At 42.8% G+C, this 17,170-nt stretch overlaps 1 protein-coding gene across 2 annotated transcripts in view; it reads left to right on the top strand.

Moving 5' to 3' along the window:
* The window catches only part of brf1a (BRF1 general transcription factor IIIB subunit a), a 110,018-nt gene extending 95,602 nt beyond the window's left edge, over nucleotides 1-14,416 (top strand). For both annotated transcript variants that reach the window (XM_080413767.1, XM_080413768.1), the window contains exons 17-19: nucleotides 6,782-6,833; nucleotides 12,485-12,656; nucleotides 13,124-14,416. In XM_080413767.1, coding sequence (XP_080269893.1) covers nucleotides 6,782-6,833; nucleotides 12,485-12,656; nucleotides 13,124-13,158 — 259 coding nt within the window. In that variant the 3' untranslated portion in view covers nucleotides 13,159-14,416. The remainder of the gene's footprint in view (nucleotides 1-6,781; nucleotides 6,834-12,484; nucleotides 12,657-13,123) is intronic.
* The last annotated feature ends 2,754 nt before the right edge of the window (nucleotides 14,417-17,170 follow it).

Here is a 17,170-nt window from a genome sequence, read left to right as displayed (position 1 = left end):
GAGGAGAAGACACGCCCCCAGTGCCCACAGCGTCCCCGGCGGGAATCGAACCCAGGACCTTCTAGCTGTGAGGCGACAGCGCTACCGACTGCGCCACCGTGCCCCTACGTGAGTCTTCATTTATAATGAAAAAGGAATGAACCGACGGTGTGGTTTAGAGGATGGATGAAGACAGTTTTATGAAGACGGTCTGGTTGGAGAATCATTAACACATCTTTAGATAGCCTGGTTAATGTTTGCCCCGTGTAGTCACAGACCAACACACAACATCAATGGGTTTAACCACATGAACCCTAGCATCCGCAGCATGTCAATAGGTGAAAATAGACAAACATCTGGCAAAAATGAATGAACCTTTGGTGAAAAAAAGTGTCCGTTTCGGCAAATATGGCCAATCTACAAGCTCACAACACGTTGCGTTGTATGTCAATAGCAAAAATGGAAGAGATACAAGATCACAACAAAGTATATACTAAGGGTTTAAGTGGCTAACAACTACTACCCCCATCCTCTCTCTTCACTGCACTAATAAGACATCAGGGATTCACTAACTTATTGATCATTGATCATATACTTATACTGTATATTACGTTTTTGTAACCAGAAAAACCTTTGGTTTAAACGTTAATGCTCTATATTTTCCAATAGTGATCGTTGATATAGAGTGTTTATTCAGTAATAGCAGGCTCTCCATCTCTACAGCTCCTTAGTAAATAGAAAATACATTTTCAGGTTGGATTTGATCCAATCAGGAGAGAGAACCCCACCAAGATAATTGATCAGCTTCAATTGTATAGTGTTCCAGTCCCTTTTTTGCCTGCTAATGTTTTGTGTCATCACTTCCAATTTCACTTGTTTATCCTGTATGAGTTCTCTCTCCTGATTAGATCAAATTGATGTCCTGACCTGAAAAATTCATTTTCTGTTTACCAGAGAGCTTGAGAGACGGGGAGACCCCTGTTACTGAACCAACACTACAGCAATTGATTTCGGAATATAATTTACCACTTATTAAAATATCCCTTACAGCCCAATAACCAGAATCCATCATAAATGTGGATATTAGGATTTATTCAAAAGCAACAGTGTGTAAGTATGCAGGGTAGTGCACCACATACCATCCATGTATGTGCAAACACACACACACACACACACACACACACACACACACACACACACACACACACACACACACACACACACACACACACACACACACACACACACACACCCCCATGCTATGTATGCGTAAATGCATGCAGCTGTGTGTACACACAATTTAACAGGGCAGTGAAGCACATACACATGGGTATACACACACGTGCATCAACATAAACACACTTGCAGGCACACACATGCAACCGCACGCACAGACCACACACATCAATAAACACATCAGTGGATATCAGGGTAGTGCATATGTTCACTGTGGAGCACGTGCGTGTGCGTGGATGCATGCATGGGGACACACACACACACACACACACATTTACAAAACGGTAGAAGAGCCTTATTCTCTATGCTGTCCTACTGATGGGAGTGGGGGGGGGGGGTAGTGAGGAGATGATCGCCATGGCAATGTGAAATTTTGAATATTTATTGAGGATTAGAAGTGATCAATGCCTAATCTGGATGAGGCAGTTAGGATTTATTCTCCCTGGGTGGATGTTTCAGGAGAGATTTGGTGTTGGGGAGGGGGGGGGGCAGGAGAGTGAGAGAGAGTGGAGAGAGAATGTGTATGTGTGTGTGTGTGTGTGTGTGCGTGCGTGCGCGTGTGCGAGAGAGCGTGTGCGAGAGAGAGAGAAAGTGTGCGTGCGTTGCGCAAGTGCAGAGCCCAGGCGGTAGGTAGCAATATTCTCTATAGTGTGCTAAAACAATGTTTTGTTACCATGGCACCTGACAGAATCGAGATGTTGGATTTCTTTTATACTTTTGTTTTTTACATCGCCTATGTGTGTAGCAGTGTCTCCCACTGTATATTATATATGCAAGGGATAATGAAAGGATAGCAGGTCATTGTTGAGAAATAAACCCTGACAGGGTGATCAAGGTCTTATCACTCTGAAGGGGTTTATTTCTAAACAATGACCTGGTAACATTCATTATCTGCTTATTACATGGCTATAAAGCAATTAATACATTGACACAAAATTTTACAACAAAACTATTTCATTCTTTTAAATAGATTTAATTGCTTACGGAAAAGAAAGATTATGCCAGGCGCATCCAGTGCCACAGGTCGGCTCCCAAAACTCCGGTAGGAAGTGTTGATTATGTATTAATCAATATTCTGGTACTGCATTGCCTATTTCTCGCCTTGGATGTTTTCAAAAACATTCTTTAGTGTGCTAGCTGTTTTTGATTGAATACTTTATTAGTCAGAAATGTAAACAGCACGTGGTACAGTGAGACATTAAGGCTAAAAGGATAACACAAAAAAGTCCTGGGGACTTGTTTCTATTGTGGTCCAATGTAAAATGTCATTGCTTGTTTACATGGTTGCCTTGTTGAATACAAAAACCAAGCACCATGAATTACTTAATTAATTGTTTGATTCAGGTGCATTGTCTGCAGTGTTTTTTTTATTGATAGCAATGGCCATTATTGAACAGAATTGATTGACCATTCATAAGTATTCAACCAAGCTGTGTAGTAAGAAGCTGTTATTAACCACATGAACTGTACCATCTGGGCATGTCATCATAATAGGCGAACATTCGGTGAAAATAAGTTAACATCTGCCAAAAGTAGTACATCTACAAGCTCACAGCACTTGCTGACCTGCCATTTCCGGCAAAGTGATTTGCTATAAAGCGAAGAGAGGAGGGGACCAAATATTGACCCCTGGGGGACCCCAGTCAACTGAAGTATATAGGGTTTAAGTGGTTAAAGTTCCACGGGACTGCATTCATCCTGCATTAGTACTGTGTGCTTTTGGAGTCCATTACAAAGCAAACACCTTCCCGTCCATGTAGAAAGAACAACATGTTCTTTCTGATCTACAGTGATCTCTGGCTAGAACCTGATAAGGTTGTCTTTAGTTCTCATGTATGGGTGTGATGTGTACTGGTTTGGGTGTGATGTGTACTGGTTTGGGTGTGATGTGTACTGGTTTGGGTGTGATGTGTACTGGTTTGGGCTGGTCTCTGAGTCTGTACCATTCCAGAGATGGTAGATGGCTCGTGCAGAGAGGTGGTCATGGACTGATGTTTGAAGTTGTTGCTGTGATGTAGGTTTGTGGTGTGTGAGGGAGTGACACTCTGCATGTTAACTCTCTCATCTCCTGCACTGCTGTACTCTCTGATCTGTCAGGGGTAAGGTGTGTGTGTGTGTGTGTGTGTTAATACATCTGATCCTCCTACTTTGTGATTAGTGGTGTGTAAGACTGATCATCCCACGATGTCACGCTATGAACCTCTTTATCGCACGCACGCACGCACTCTCACTCTCTCTCTCTCTCTAACTCTCTGTATCTCTCTCTCTCTCTACTCTCCCACCCTGTCTCTCTCTGTATTTCTCTCCCTCTCTCTGTCTCACACACACACTCCCTTTAATGTTTAATGTGTTTGTGTGTATGTGGGGGGGGGGGGGCAGTTTTAGGGCAGTACTCCCATGGGAACAGACCACTAATCTGCGTCCACAGCTCCCATCACTTCACCCAAAATATCTTCCTGAGACAGGTTCCAACAGTGTGTGTGTGTGTGTGTGTGTGTGTGTGTGTAAGCAGCTAACTGACCCAGAAAATCCCTAGCATGCGGTGAAATGTCACATCTCTCATCAGACCAAATGGATGAGTTATCTGGGTTGTTAAACTTGGTGTGTGCGAGGGTGGGTGGTTGGTTGGTTACTGGTTGTGTGTGTGAGAGAGAGAAAGTGGTTGGATTGTCTGGTTGGGTAAGTGGTTAAGAGTGTGTGCGCACACATTTGTAATGTCATCATATTCTATCTAGTTAGGTTATTCAGTTCATCCGTGTGTGTGTGTGTTCATCCCAGCATGTCTTCTTGTCCTTGAGTCCAAATGGCCCAAAGTAAGGACATTTTGTCCATCCCGTTTTAAAAGAGGCCATTTCCTTGTCAAATTTAGCATTAGGCCTAAATTTAAAGCAGTGAATGCAGCCGTTATGGGTTATATATAGGTCAGTCGAATACCCTTGAAAGTTGTGTGTGTGTGTGTGTGTGTGTGTGTGTGTGTGTGTCCGTGTGTGTGTGTGTATGTGTGAAGCCGCATATGTCGTGTTTTATGTGTGCAACATCTCTTTTCCTCTTCCAAATAGCTGCCATAACTTGAGTGGAATCTGTGCATACATTTCCATTGTGGTGGGTTTGTATGTAAGGTCTCTAGATAGTACAGGCTAAACGCCCCATTATACTTGGTTGCACACTGACAATAGCCGATCTATAAGCTCAAAACACATTGCACTGTAACGTGTTGTGAGCTTGTAGATCGGCTATTGTCAGTGCACGACACCAGCACGCAACTAAGTATAAATCCCCCTCAACAGGTATTGTCCATGTTGACATTGTACTGTGTGTGTGTGTGTGTGTGTGGTGTCAGTAGGGTCTGGGTGAAAGAGGAAACACAATCAGCTCTTATGGCTACATCAGTTTTTATTGCTTAGCTCCACGCACGACCCACAATGCACTGCTGCTGAATAGACAGAACTCAGCCCAAGTGTGTGTGTTTATGTGTGTGTATTTGTGCATGTTTGTATTTGTGTGTATGCTCACATGCCATGTGCATTCCAGCCTGAATTATATAAACACGTGAGAGAGGGAGATAGTCGGTGTGTGTGTGTGTGCGTGTGTGTGAATTTGTGTATTTCTTTTTCTTTGTATGTATAACTGGACACACACTGGCCTCTGTTGTGCCCGTCTGGGAAAATGTGTGGGCAGCAGGGGCCACCAGAGTTACATTGTATGTGTGTAGCTGTGTGTGTGTGTGTATATTTGTGATTATGCATGATTCGATTGTGAGAACACCGGGGGTTTTAGGTGGATGGTGTTGGGAGTTGCTTTACCTCAGAGACCGTCGTCTCCAGCTGGAAAATCAAGTTTGAAGCTCCAGATTATTATCATCATTTATTCATATCATTGGTCCTCGTGGAACTAATTTTATCCACATCCAATTTGCATATTGCGCCTCTATCTGTCTGCATCTCTCTCTCGATCTACCTACCCGTCTACCCTCCCCATTTCTCGCCCTCTTTCTCTCTCCCTCATCTTCATATAGTATTCCTCTCTTTCCCTTTTCTCTGTCTTTGGCCTTCAACATTTCTCTCTCCCGGCCCCACCTCTGTCTCATTGACTTCATCCTTGAATGGATTATTGTGGATAATCATTCTCATAATGTGGTTTTAAAAAAAGATCTAGCGATTTATGATTAATAGTTTTCAGTTGTATAACACTAACATTTACCAAGTGCTTCACAAGCGTGTAAAACACTTACCCAGAGGACATATTGTCTCTGTCTAATCCACTCCCTCTCTTCCCGTTTCCTCGATTTCTTCCTTCCTACTGCATGTGCCTCACTCGTTCTCTCTACCACTCTCTCTGTCCCCTCTCTCCCTGTGCCCTCCCTTTATCTGCCTGGTCACCCTTACCGTTCTTCCATCCCACCATCTCTCCATAGTCCCTCTCTCCATCATCATGCTCTGACTCCATGTCCTCCACCCTTGGGTCAGAGAGGTTCCTCTCTCTCTCTCTTTCTGTCATCCCCGCTCCCTTTCCTCCCTCTCTCTCTCCCTCTCTCTTTCGCTCTCCCTCTCTCTCCCTGTACCTGCTGTTGGTCCAGTCTTGTTCAGGTACCAGCCTGTGCTCCACCCCTCTGTCTCTCTATCTCTCTTCTTCCCCCTCTGTACCCAGGGGTCAGGTCCAGTCTAGTTTGTCATACAGATTCTCGGTCTGTTAATAACGTCTCTCAGCCGTTCTCCTGGCAGTTTGGCTAGCTGGTGACTTTTATTTTGCAATGACCTTCCAACAACAATATTGTGTGTGTGTGTGTGTGTGTGTGTGTGTGTGTGTGATCTGATGTCTTTGTTAATGTGGCACAATCGTCCCCCTCCTCTCTCTCTCTCTCTTCCTCTCCAAACTCCTCCACCCCTCTTTTTCTCTGCTTAAAGGCGATTAATTAAAAGCTCACTGGCTCTTCTCCTCTCCCTTATCAGTGAGAGTTGAGTACTTACAGTAAACCCCCAGGGAGGAGGAGGAGGGTGGTAGAAGGAGAAGAGAGGAGAGGAGAAGGGAACGATGCTAATTTCAACCATTGGGATGTTGAAAGAGAGATCCTGTTTAGGAATCAGTGCTGGAGGAGATGTGGTACAGCGTTTTATCTCTGTGTCTGTGAAGAGATCCCCTCCACACACGCGCACAGACAGTCTGATTTGTCAGTTGTCTTCATTTCAGTTCTTGGAGTTTTGCCTCAGGTCGAAGAAAGCAGCAAAATGTAAAGATGTCTTTGTAATCTTAATAATCAGTCTCGTGTGACTTCAATAGTAAAAAAACAAAACGACAACAGCCTGATAAAAATTACTGTACTTTCCAGGAAAACAACAAATTGATTCACTGGAAGGTTCACAGTAAATAACTCTACCTTTATTCAATAACACCTGTGTGTGTGTGTGTGTGTGTGTGTGTGTGTGTGTGTGTGTGTGTGTGTGTGTGTGTGTGTGTGTGTGTGTGTGTGTGTGTGTGTGTGTGTGTGTGTGTGTGTGTGTGTGTGTGTGTGTGTGTGTGTGTGTGTGTGGCGCAGACCTGTAATAAGGATTTTCTCTCTGTCTTTCAGGTTGAAGCCATTCATCACAGGAATACCTGCTAAGAGACTGGCACTGGATCAGGTACGATCCATTACTCATGTCTGTCCGTCTCAGTCTGTCCGTCTCTCTGTCTATCTCTGTCCATCCATCCACCCAGAAGAGTCAGGTAGAGAGAGAAATGAATCATGCAGTCTCTTTCTTCCATCTTCAGCATGCACTATCTCATTCTTCTATCTCTCTATCATGCTCTGTTCTTTTCCTTCTATTTACCATTTAGGCATTTAGCAGACAGCCTTATCCAGAGCGACTTACAAAGTATGAGATCAGAGTAAATTACATGAACCCTAGTCGGCCAACAACAGTGTAAATGGTGAGGTAAATGGAGTGCTAAGAAATAAATTAAGTGCTGCAAAAGTAACTAGGATTAATAAAAAGACAAGAGAGGTCATTCCACAGCTTGGGAGCCAGAAGGGAGATAAGAAGAGTCTAGGACGCTTGAAGTGACGGCCAGGGTGTCATAGGGACGGGGGAGGGACAGATGTCCTGTGTTTGCTGATTGAGTTCTGTAGGAAGGGGGGTAGTTGTGGAACATGTCCTGGAGGGTGGGGGGTGGGGGGGGGGGGGGGGGGGGGGGGGGCGGTGCCGTGCCCTTGGTCGCCTTGTAGGTCATCACCTGTATTTTGATTTTTATGTAAGCAGCCAGAAACCAGTGAAGAAGCAGACATTTTTGTGAGTTTGAAGACCAGGCGTGCAGTGGTGTTCTGGAGCGGTTGTAGAGGTTATAGAGGGCATGCAGGCAGACCGGCAAGGAGGAATACAAGAAGGGAGTTTAGGTCAAATATGCTTGAAACACTTGCATTGCAGACATTGTGCATTGATGTCAGACTGCTTTATCTTTCAGTCACTGAATTACCCATGTTATTTTCAAATTTGTCGTGCTTGGTCTGAATAGTACAAGCACACTGTTTCAAGACATCGGGTCTTTTTATTTCATGTGCAAGCTTTACAAATGAAATGCAATGGTATATTTGATTACATTCTTCATTTTACAGTGCCGACATGTCAGTACTGTATAATGAAGAATTTAATTAAATTATGTTCAAAGACGATTGCTATGGTTAGAAATGATTGAAAAATGAGGGCCAAATATGGACTGGAGTATCTACACTTGCAAACACATATATTATACAATACTGTAATTGCGCTTATTTCTCACCATTCAACTCGATGATCAGACAGACAGACAGACAGACATACTATTCATCCCCTGACCTAAATGATTGATTAGAAAAGGGCCTTAAAAGGCATGTATTTGCCCCAGGAGTCCTATCTGAAGTAATAGGGGCCTTTAATCTAGAGAAAGCTGTTCAAGGATTCAATATGTAAGAGGCTTTAATTTATTTGTCACTCTCTTATACAGGTACACTATAAGCAGTTGGTGTGGCATGCTCCACAGACTGTGCTAACAATAACAGTAACACTATATAACTACAAGATAATAATAGTGGATGTAAAAACAAATAGTACAGGTTTAAGAAAGTAAAAGTAAACTTGTACTAATTATTTATATAAAATGTGAGATTGACCATTTTACTGTGCAAGACATTACCTCTACCCCTGACTATCCCTCTAACAAATTGCCTACAATTTGGCACAATGCCCATGGGCATGCATACATGGTCCAGCCATACGCTAGGTTTCACCTAGCCTTGTTTCCACATTCCTTCTCTTATCTCTTAATTCCACTCTATCCTCCTCCCTGTCTTTCTCCTCCCTACATCTACGTCTCTCTTTCTCTACCTTTCAGTTATCTTTCTCTCTTCCACTGCCCCCTCTCTCCCTCTCTCTCTCTCCCTCTCTCTGTTTTGTTGAGAACAGTTCAGGCTCATGATGGGGGCCGGGTCAACAAGCCTTGTTACCTAGCAACCCCCTCGCCTCCCCCTGGGAACGGGGACCGAGCGAACATTGCGATTGGCTGAGAGCTCACTGGCATGCTCGCTCTCTCACTCTGAATCCTTGTTATGTAATGTTGTCAGAGTCGAAGTTGACAGACACACACACACACACACACACACACACACACACACACACACACACACACACACACACACACACACACACACAGGATGTGTGTGTGTGTTGGCCGTCATTCACTGAGTCTCGTGTTTGCTTCTTTCAGCAGAACCTCATTTCCGTACGGCCGTCTGTCACCCCTACACACACACTCACACGGCCCCCTCCGTTGACCTCGGCATCAATTTGAACATTTTCAACGCAGCCTTCAGAGTGAATGACAGACAGACAGACAGACAGTCTCACATGTACAAAATGGAGCCCGACCGATGACAGATTTTTGGGTCCAATCCTGATTTTGGAGAGTCCCAGTCTACCGACTTCCAATGTTTTGACTGATTTGATTTCATCAAAAAGTTTCAAATCAATTCTAATCCATTTAAAAAAAAAAATCGATAGTTTATCAAAAATAGAAAATGAAAAAATAGCCGATCTACAAGCTCACAATGTGTCGCTACACAAGATGTTGTGAGCTGTAGATCTGCTATTTTTGCAGTGGCTTTGTTGCGCCGACGAGCGCTCCCTCTGCGCATCTTAGTCAGTCACTGCAATTGGGGGCAGGGTATTGAGGACAACTGGTTTGGGAATAACTTACAGATGAAATATATTTAAAGAAGAGGTCACAGTATACATACATTCTGAGCCTTCTTCCTATGCACTGGGAGGCAAACTGCAACCAAAAGTTTGATGGAATCCACTTTTACACATGAGTGATTACTTCTTTTTTTGGGGGTCTCATGAGCGGTCAGGTTCTTTTACAACCTGCCTATACGTGCGTGCTTGAGTGATGTCAGTGTGACGTGGTCTGATGAGGGGTCTATACTCACTTTGGCTGGTCTAGGATCTGCTGCAGCATTCTCTCCCGCGTCTCACCTACACTGTCTCACTCTCATCTTTCCTACCGTTTGTCTCTCCTCCACTGTCAGAAGAAAAGGAACAGAGAGAGAGAGAGAGAGTGGAGGACTGGACCACCTACTCTCTCCATCCTATAAAAGGAGTGAACAGCAGAGAGAGTTTGTGAGTCTGTCGATGCAGCCAGTCAGCTGTGTGAGTCCCAGCGTTGGCAGATAATGACCTGGTCTGTTTGAAGTGGAGTTCCCACAGAAAGCAGTACTGAACCACACACAGTAGAGCTTTACACACAGGCCATGGCTGTACTCTGATCCGAGATCTGTGCTCTTGTTGGATTAGATATTGAGGACTTTAGTGCTCACGAGAAGGAGAACAAATAAATTGTACAAAGACAGACATATCTCTCTGTCTGTCTGCCTGTCTGTCTGTCTGTGTCTCTGACTGTCTGTGTGTGTCTGTTTGTCTGCTACATACACACTCAAGCGCTCGCGCACACGCGCGCAATACTTGCCCCCTCTCCCCTGTCTCTCCATCCTGACCTAGTTACCAGCCTCTCCCCCTCCATGTTTATACACTGGGTTTTACATTTAGTTGTTACTGGTAATTAACCAGACAGTAGACATGTTCAGACACAAAGGCAGAAGGAGGGAGGGAGGATGGATGGAGCTGGTGGAGAGATGGAAGGATGGAGAAATAATGAAGGAAGCAAGTGGAAGGAAGAGGATAGAGGGAGGGACTGGTGGATGGACAGGGGGAGATGGGATAGGTGAGAGGGTGGGGTGGTAGAGAAGGAGATGGGAAGAAAAATGGAGAGATGGATGGATGAAAAGAAAAAATAATGTAGTTTTGATTTGCAGGTAGAGCTGTTTGAGATTTTTTTCTGGTTTCTGTTTTGACGTTGGTTTGTTTTGTGTTATTCCATTAGTTTCACCAGTGAAGCTTGTGTTAATTCAATGTAGAACACCCGTTGGTGATGCTGTTGCAAACTGAAATAATAAATCGTAACAATGATAAAATCTTATGGCAGATCAGAACTATAAAAAAAAATCATATTCCTGTTAGCGATAGTCCATTAAGTAACAAGAAATGCCTTGTTACTAGAAGTGTTTTTTTAATCCAAAAACTTCGCACAAAAAAAATACACTAAGGATACTATACATTTTCACTATCCTCTCCCTATGTGTACAAGCTTTACTTGCCTTTGACTTGACTGCATCTTTTCACAGACACAAGCAAGCAATAGGATTATTTGAATGAAATTTGATAATTGTCAACATCGCTGTGCATAAATACTTCATACAATACAGTTCAAACTAAGGACACACAGTAGCCTTTCTCAAGTTCACATTTTATTGCAAGATGATCAGATCCATTCAAAGCAGAACATGTTCTCTCCTGTTTCATATAGAAAGAAAATGGAAGCGGTTGATGCTTTTGGTTTGCATGTACAGTACAGTAGCTTTAGAGCTCCGTGCTCTCACTAGTAGGGCTATTATATAAGTATTAATAATGCATGTAAAATTATTATGTAAGTAATGTTTCTATTTAATTGTTGGAGGACACATTGAGAGCTGAAACCTGTTTAGACTAAATCTAAATATATAGGCGAATCCAAGCTGAGTGCTAATTGCAGGTTATCCCATGTGTGGCAGTTTTTCCTAAGTCTGTGCCATCTGCGTCTGTCCTCCTGTGTTGTTCTTGTCTTTTTTCTTTTTATTTAAGGGGAGGGGGGGTAGGTCAGTGTAGAGAGAAAGAAAACCAAGAGAGGAGAGACATACGAGACCAGACGGGGGTCGGATTTGAACCCTGGTCCTCGCACTCACTAGGAGCATATGGTCTGTGCACTAAATGGCTGAGCCACCAGGCTCCCCCTCCTGTCTTAGTAACAGCTTATTTTTGGATTACCGGTGGCCGTGTGTTAACGAAAGTGCTCTCTCTCCCCCCGCTGCGTTTTATTGGCCTCGTAGGACAGAATCCTCAAGAAACAAAGAGGGAGATGAAGGCTTAACGAGTGTCAGCTTAGAGTCCACACTGTGCCTGAATAAGGCTCTCCCACCGGCCCTGTTGTAGGGCTGGAGGCAATATGGAAAAAAGCTAATATCACTATTTAGGACTAAATACCTCTATCGATTTTGTGGCAATAGTATTGTATTGTGACGATAATATATTTGTATTTCTTTTTAACACATTCACTGCCATTGACCGACATCTCCGTCATTTACAATCCATCCATACTACATACATTATGATATTTGTATTCCAAAATATAACTAAAGATAAAATTACACACCGACTCTGGAGGAGAAATCATCTCAATGTGTGACATCAAATGAGTAGTTACATCAAGTTGGGTTATTGGTTAGGACAGGTCACATCTGTGCATGTTCTTTGGGAATGTACCAGATAAACAAAGCTCTGGTTCAGCACAATGACATTATGTTCTTTATTGACTTGAGGAAGTCAATAAAGAACACAGGACATAAGACATTGGAGAATCTGTCTGTTTCAAAGAAAAGTAAAGCTGTCATTGGTTCGGATATATATTTGAGAGTGGGGTATGAGTTCAAATATCTCCACCTGTCCCTCCATAATAATAATAATTGTATTACTATCATATCCCAAAGGAAATAATAATATTAATAAAAATTATACCAGGTATAGTTCCACAGGGAAATTTGTATTATACAGCTACACAATGATATTAAAACACACACTCACATTGTACACGGCCATACAGTCAAACACACACACACGCACGCTTGACCGACCGATGAATGGCATTTTCCCATCGTTCCTCCTATCTCCAGATCTCCAGTAGCAACCCCCTGCCGCAGGCCAATGAAGCCCCGCCCAGTTCGGTTGTCGTGGAGAGTGGGCCCGTCGTGGAGAGCGGACCCGTGGTCTATGACGAGGCTGACGAGGAGGAGGAGGATGAAGATGAGCCTTGCGTCAGCGCCATGGATCTGATGGGAAGCAACGGTCTGTTCTAGTTTATTGTAGTCTGATCTATTCTGGTCATAGATGCACACATGTAGATACCGCATTGGCCACTGCTGTTCATTGGAGCGATGCGTCAACTCGGCTGTCATATTTGCAGCCGTGTCTCCTGTGCATGTATGTCTATTGAAGCAGGATGTCTCTCCCCAATTGAAATGATCATAACTATCATAACGGTGGCCAGTGCGGCGTCTACGTACGCACAGTATATTATTCTGTATTCTGGTAGACTTCAGTCAGTCAGTGTCTGTCATTCACCTCAGGTGATAAGGGTGACAGTAAAAAAAATAGTGACAGTAACAAAACGACAAAGAACACCTTTGTTTCAGTCTAGAATGTATCTCTATCACTCTATAATCCGTCTACATAACACAGAAAATAACTCTTTTAATTTATCCATTTGTAACGTCTATTGTCTATAATAATTCAGTCTGTCTCTCTTCCTCCAGATTATGGTAATGATGATTATGATGACGGATTCTAGACAGATTTCCCTGAATTGTCCCTGAAAGTCTTTTTGCATCCAAATTGGAACTGAACACCTACACGGAGGCAAAATGGCTCCCAACTGGGAGTTGGGGCATCATCAAGGAAAAGCAAGCGGATTGGTTGTCGTATGAGCCAATCAGGGATGTGATCAGCAATAACAGGGTCATCTATCAGAAGTCAATGGGAGTTATGCCTCATTTACAAAAAAAAGACAATACTGAATGAAAAACCTACGTGAAATCACATTGCTGTGTTCCAGTTGACCATCCCATGTGTTAAGATGGACTTTGAGTGGAAAACACATTGCTTGGATGTTAACCACCAGACAGAGTGAAATTAACAAGGTATGAATAGTTTCTCTGACTGTGGCCATGAAGGTGCATAATTCAAGCAGGGCGAGCTTTTAGCCACCTGCCAGATGCTTGTTATATTTGGCCGTATGTTTAAGTTTACACCGTTGTGGCCCCAGTGGATGGAACAAGAAAATGTGCCTGCCTTGTTGATGTGAATGTTTTAACGTATGGTTTAATGCTTCAGAGACCCCCCTTGGTTTTCTGTCCTATCCTGTTAATTGCATCACCTGTCCTCATTCCAGATGTCATTATCCAATGATTAGACACTAGAATAACAAGGTGACCAGGTGAATGCTATTAACCCTCTGCTGGGATTGAAAACCAGCAGTACTGGGGTACCTCAAGGACCAGGGTTGCAAGCCACTGGTGTAAACTAAAGTTGGAAAAAACAGAACAAATAGAGGTATGGAAGACAAGCTTTATCCTAACTTATTGTACCTAAACCTGCACTTGACAGCAATGACACTCGAGTAGTGTGTCTGCCTGCCTGATAATCTGCTGCCTGTAATGTCAAATATAACAATTATACCACAGTCACATAACGTAGTATTTAAGGACAAGCTTTTAATGATCAAATAACATATCAGCTATGTCGGTGTTACTTGGTTCACCACACACAATTCATCTACAGGAATTATACATGGTGGTGGTACATAATAGATGTCATTCTGACTGAGTTGGTCTCCCAAAGCCACTCTTAAATGCCTTGACTTAAAAAAAAAAGTGAGACCTTTTATTTGCCAAAAGTAGAGAATGAAACCCTAGGTTGATTTTGTACAGTAGTTTGTTTTCCGGTTCAGGTTAAAAAAGAAAGAAGCACAGACATGGCAGGCTGCAGAAGGCTTAGCCCCTTTCGGGACCCTGTTTACCTTTTTTTATATCCAGGGTCCCTTGTCGCTCAAACCACTCTCTCTCGTAGTCGCGGGTACCACTGTCTGGTCTCGGGCTAATAGCTCGTCGCTTAGAAGTTGCAGAGATTTCTCAAAGGTACCCACAAGAGCAATAGTAGCGCGCCCGAAAGCTGCATTAATCCGCTCGGATCGGCGATGCCGTTTAACATTTTTAATAATTTAGTCAAACTTAAGCTCCTCGCTCACACTCTGCTCCACTGCCCATGTCCCGCCTCCCCGTGCTGTGATTGTCATGCAAGCATGTAGGAGCTCGCCAATCAGAGGCAGTAACGTAGGACCATAGAGTTATGCGTAGGACGCGCAGCTTGTCAGTCACCGCGGGGAGGCGGGACATGGGCAGTGGAGCAGAGTGAGAGAGGAGCTTAAGTTTTACTAAATTATTAAAAATGTTAAACGGCATCGCCGATCCGTGCGGATTAATGCAGCTTTCGGGCGCGCTACTATTGCTCTTGTGGGTACCTTTGAGAAATCTCTGCAACTTCTAAGCGACGAGCTATTAGCCCGAGACCAGACAGTGGTAGCCGCGACTACGAGAGAGAGTGGTTTGAGCGACAAGGGACCCTGGATACCGCCTTCCCAAATATAAAAAAGGTAAACAGGGTCCCGAAAGGGGCTACAGAAGGCTGACCTGATGCAGCTACCGCTAATACAATGAATAATGGGTGTGTTAGATTAGGTGTGCCAATGTGCAAGCGTTGACAATACTGTTGACTACTGTCTATGCCTACTGTCTATTACTAATTTATTAGCGGCAGTTGCTGTACTAGCCTGCCATGTTTTTACCCTTAGGGTCACACTGAGCTTTGCGTCTATGCGGTGGATTCTGGCAATGCTTTTCAATAGGAATTAGGAACGGAGCGTTTTTTTTGCGGAAATACGCAAATGGCAACAAACCGCTCCATTCCCATTGAAAAGCATTGGCAGAATCTGCCGCATAGGCAGAATCAAAGTTCGGTGTGCAGTTTTTATCCTGTACAGTAAAACAAACTTCACAATCAGCCCAGGTTTTCATGCCGCTTTTAAACTGACCTGGGATAAGTCTTCTCTCAAATCATTTCATTTAGAAACAATTTATGAATGAATGAGGAGGACTTTGTCTTGATGGCGGCTGGCGAGTAATAATGATTCTCACTCTCATGTGTGTTCCTCTACACTACAGCCTTATTCATCACATTAAAGTATTTATTAATGCCTTAGCTATTTAGCAGACATGTGTAGAACTGCTGCTCCTGTGTTTGTGCTGAAAGCCAAAGTAGCCTATCTGCTGAAATGTTGCCTTTTACACAGCCATCATGAAAACAGTCCCAGGTTACATGCATAGCAAAACCCAGAGTGTTGGTTTTACTCTGAAAGTTTACAATTGTTTTATTTTTTTACTCTCAGAGTAACACTCAGGGTTTTTGTATTTGCTGGTGTCAGAGAGGAAGTTCATTTCATTGGTAAGAGAATTGAATCGAAAGTTTTATTTCATGGCTGTATCAGAATAGGAATATGACTTGGTAGTATTATTTAAAATATAATGGTGTGGAGGGTTTTCTTGAGGGAATTAATTTTACATTGTTGAATTGATATAGTGTTATATTTTATCCTTATGATTTCAAAGTATTGAACTGTTGACTTTTCAATGGCCTTACTCATGTTTGTTTGTCATGCGTACTAACTGATGCAAAACAAAACTGAACAGTAGTACAGAACACTAACATGCACTTGAACCCTCTTCTTAGTAAAACGGACCTGAGTTGCACTATACATGGTGCGTCTTTTTTTTTAATATTACACCAAATGTCTTCGCCGAAAATAGCCGATCTACAAGCTCAGAACGCGATGCATTGTGAGCTTGTAGATTTGCTATTTTTGGTGAACGTTCCCCCAGAATAGGGATGCTGGGTTTCAAGTAGTTAAGTAACTTGCACATTATCTCTTTCAGAATCAGATCAGTGCAATGACAGTTTCCGTATTATAGTACTAGTATAGTATTATTCTTTATTTTTTACGTCTAGTTTTAGGTAGGGTAATAGAATAGTTAATGCAATCAAATAAGGCCATTGAAATGTCAATTATTACAGAATAGTCTTCAGAATATGTTCTGAAAATGTCACAGACCTGAAGCTGTAAAAGAATATTTGGATTGAATGCAATTTTTATCCATTCCAAATGAATGCTCTAATTGCAGTCTGGATTTATTTTGTTATTATTTTTTTTATGTGTGAAACATGATTTTATGTTAGATTTTTTTGGGGGGGAGGTGAGATTGTGAACAACACTCTTTGTTCACTTTATTTCCAATGCCTTTATTTCAGTGTATTAACCACTTAAACCTTAATATCGTTTCTGTCGGGTGGAAACCTCATACAGTATGTCCCAAAATTACCTTTTCAGGATTCAAATGAAAAAATAGCAAAAGTAGCAGATCTACAAGCTCAAAAAAACGCGTCGCTCTGCGCCAATTTTGGAGCTTGCAGATCTGCTATTTTTGATACTTTCGTGTCACGCTGTAGTTTGATCAAGTAGGGCGTTCATTTACGAAAAAAACACAAAAAGTTAAAATATGGAGATAAGAGGTTTCAGCCCGACTGCAAAGATATACTTACTTGACCGGAGTCCACCAGGGCTCCTTCAGTGTATCAAACCATGGTACAGTAAGTACATTATGTGCTACATTCGTCTTATGCACAGCAAACTCCTCAGTGTAACTCTGAGAGAGTATACAAATGGAACCAAGTAGAGTAAGTAGTGTAAGAGT

Source organism: Gymnoscopelus braueri, assembly GCF_963280865.1.
Source record: "Gymnoscopelus braueri genome assembly, chromosome: 19".
NCBI lineage: Eukaryota > Metazoa > Chordata > Actinopteri > Myctophiformes > Myctophidae > Gymnoscopelus > Gymnoscopelus braueri.
The sequence above is the reverse complement of the archived record's forward strand: the minus strand, read 5'-3'. Positions and strand labels throughout refer to the sequence as shown.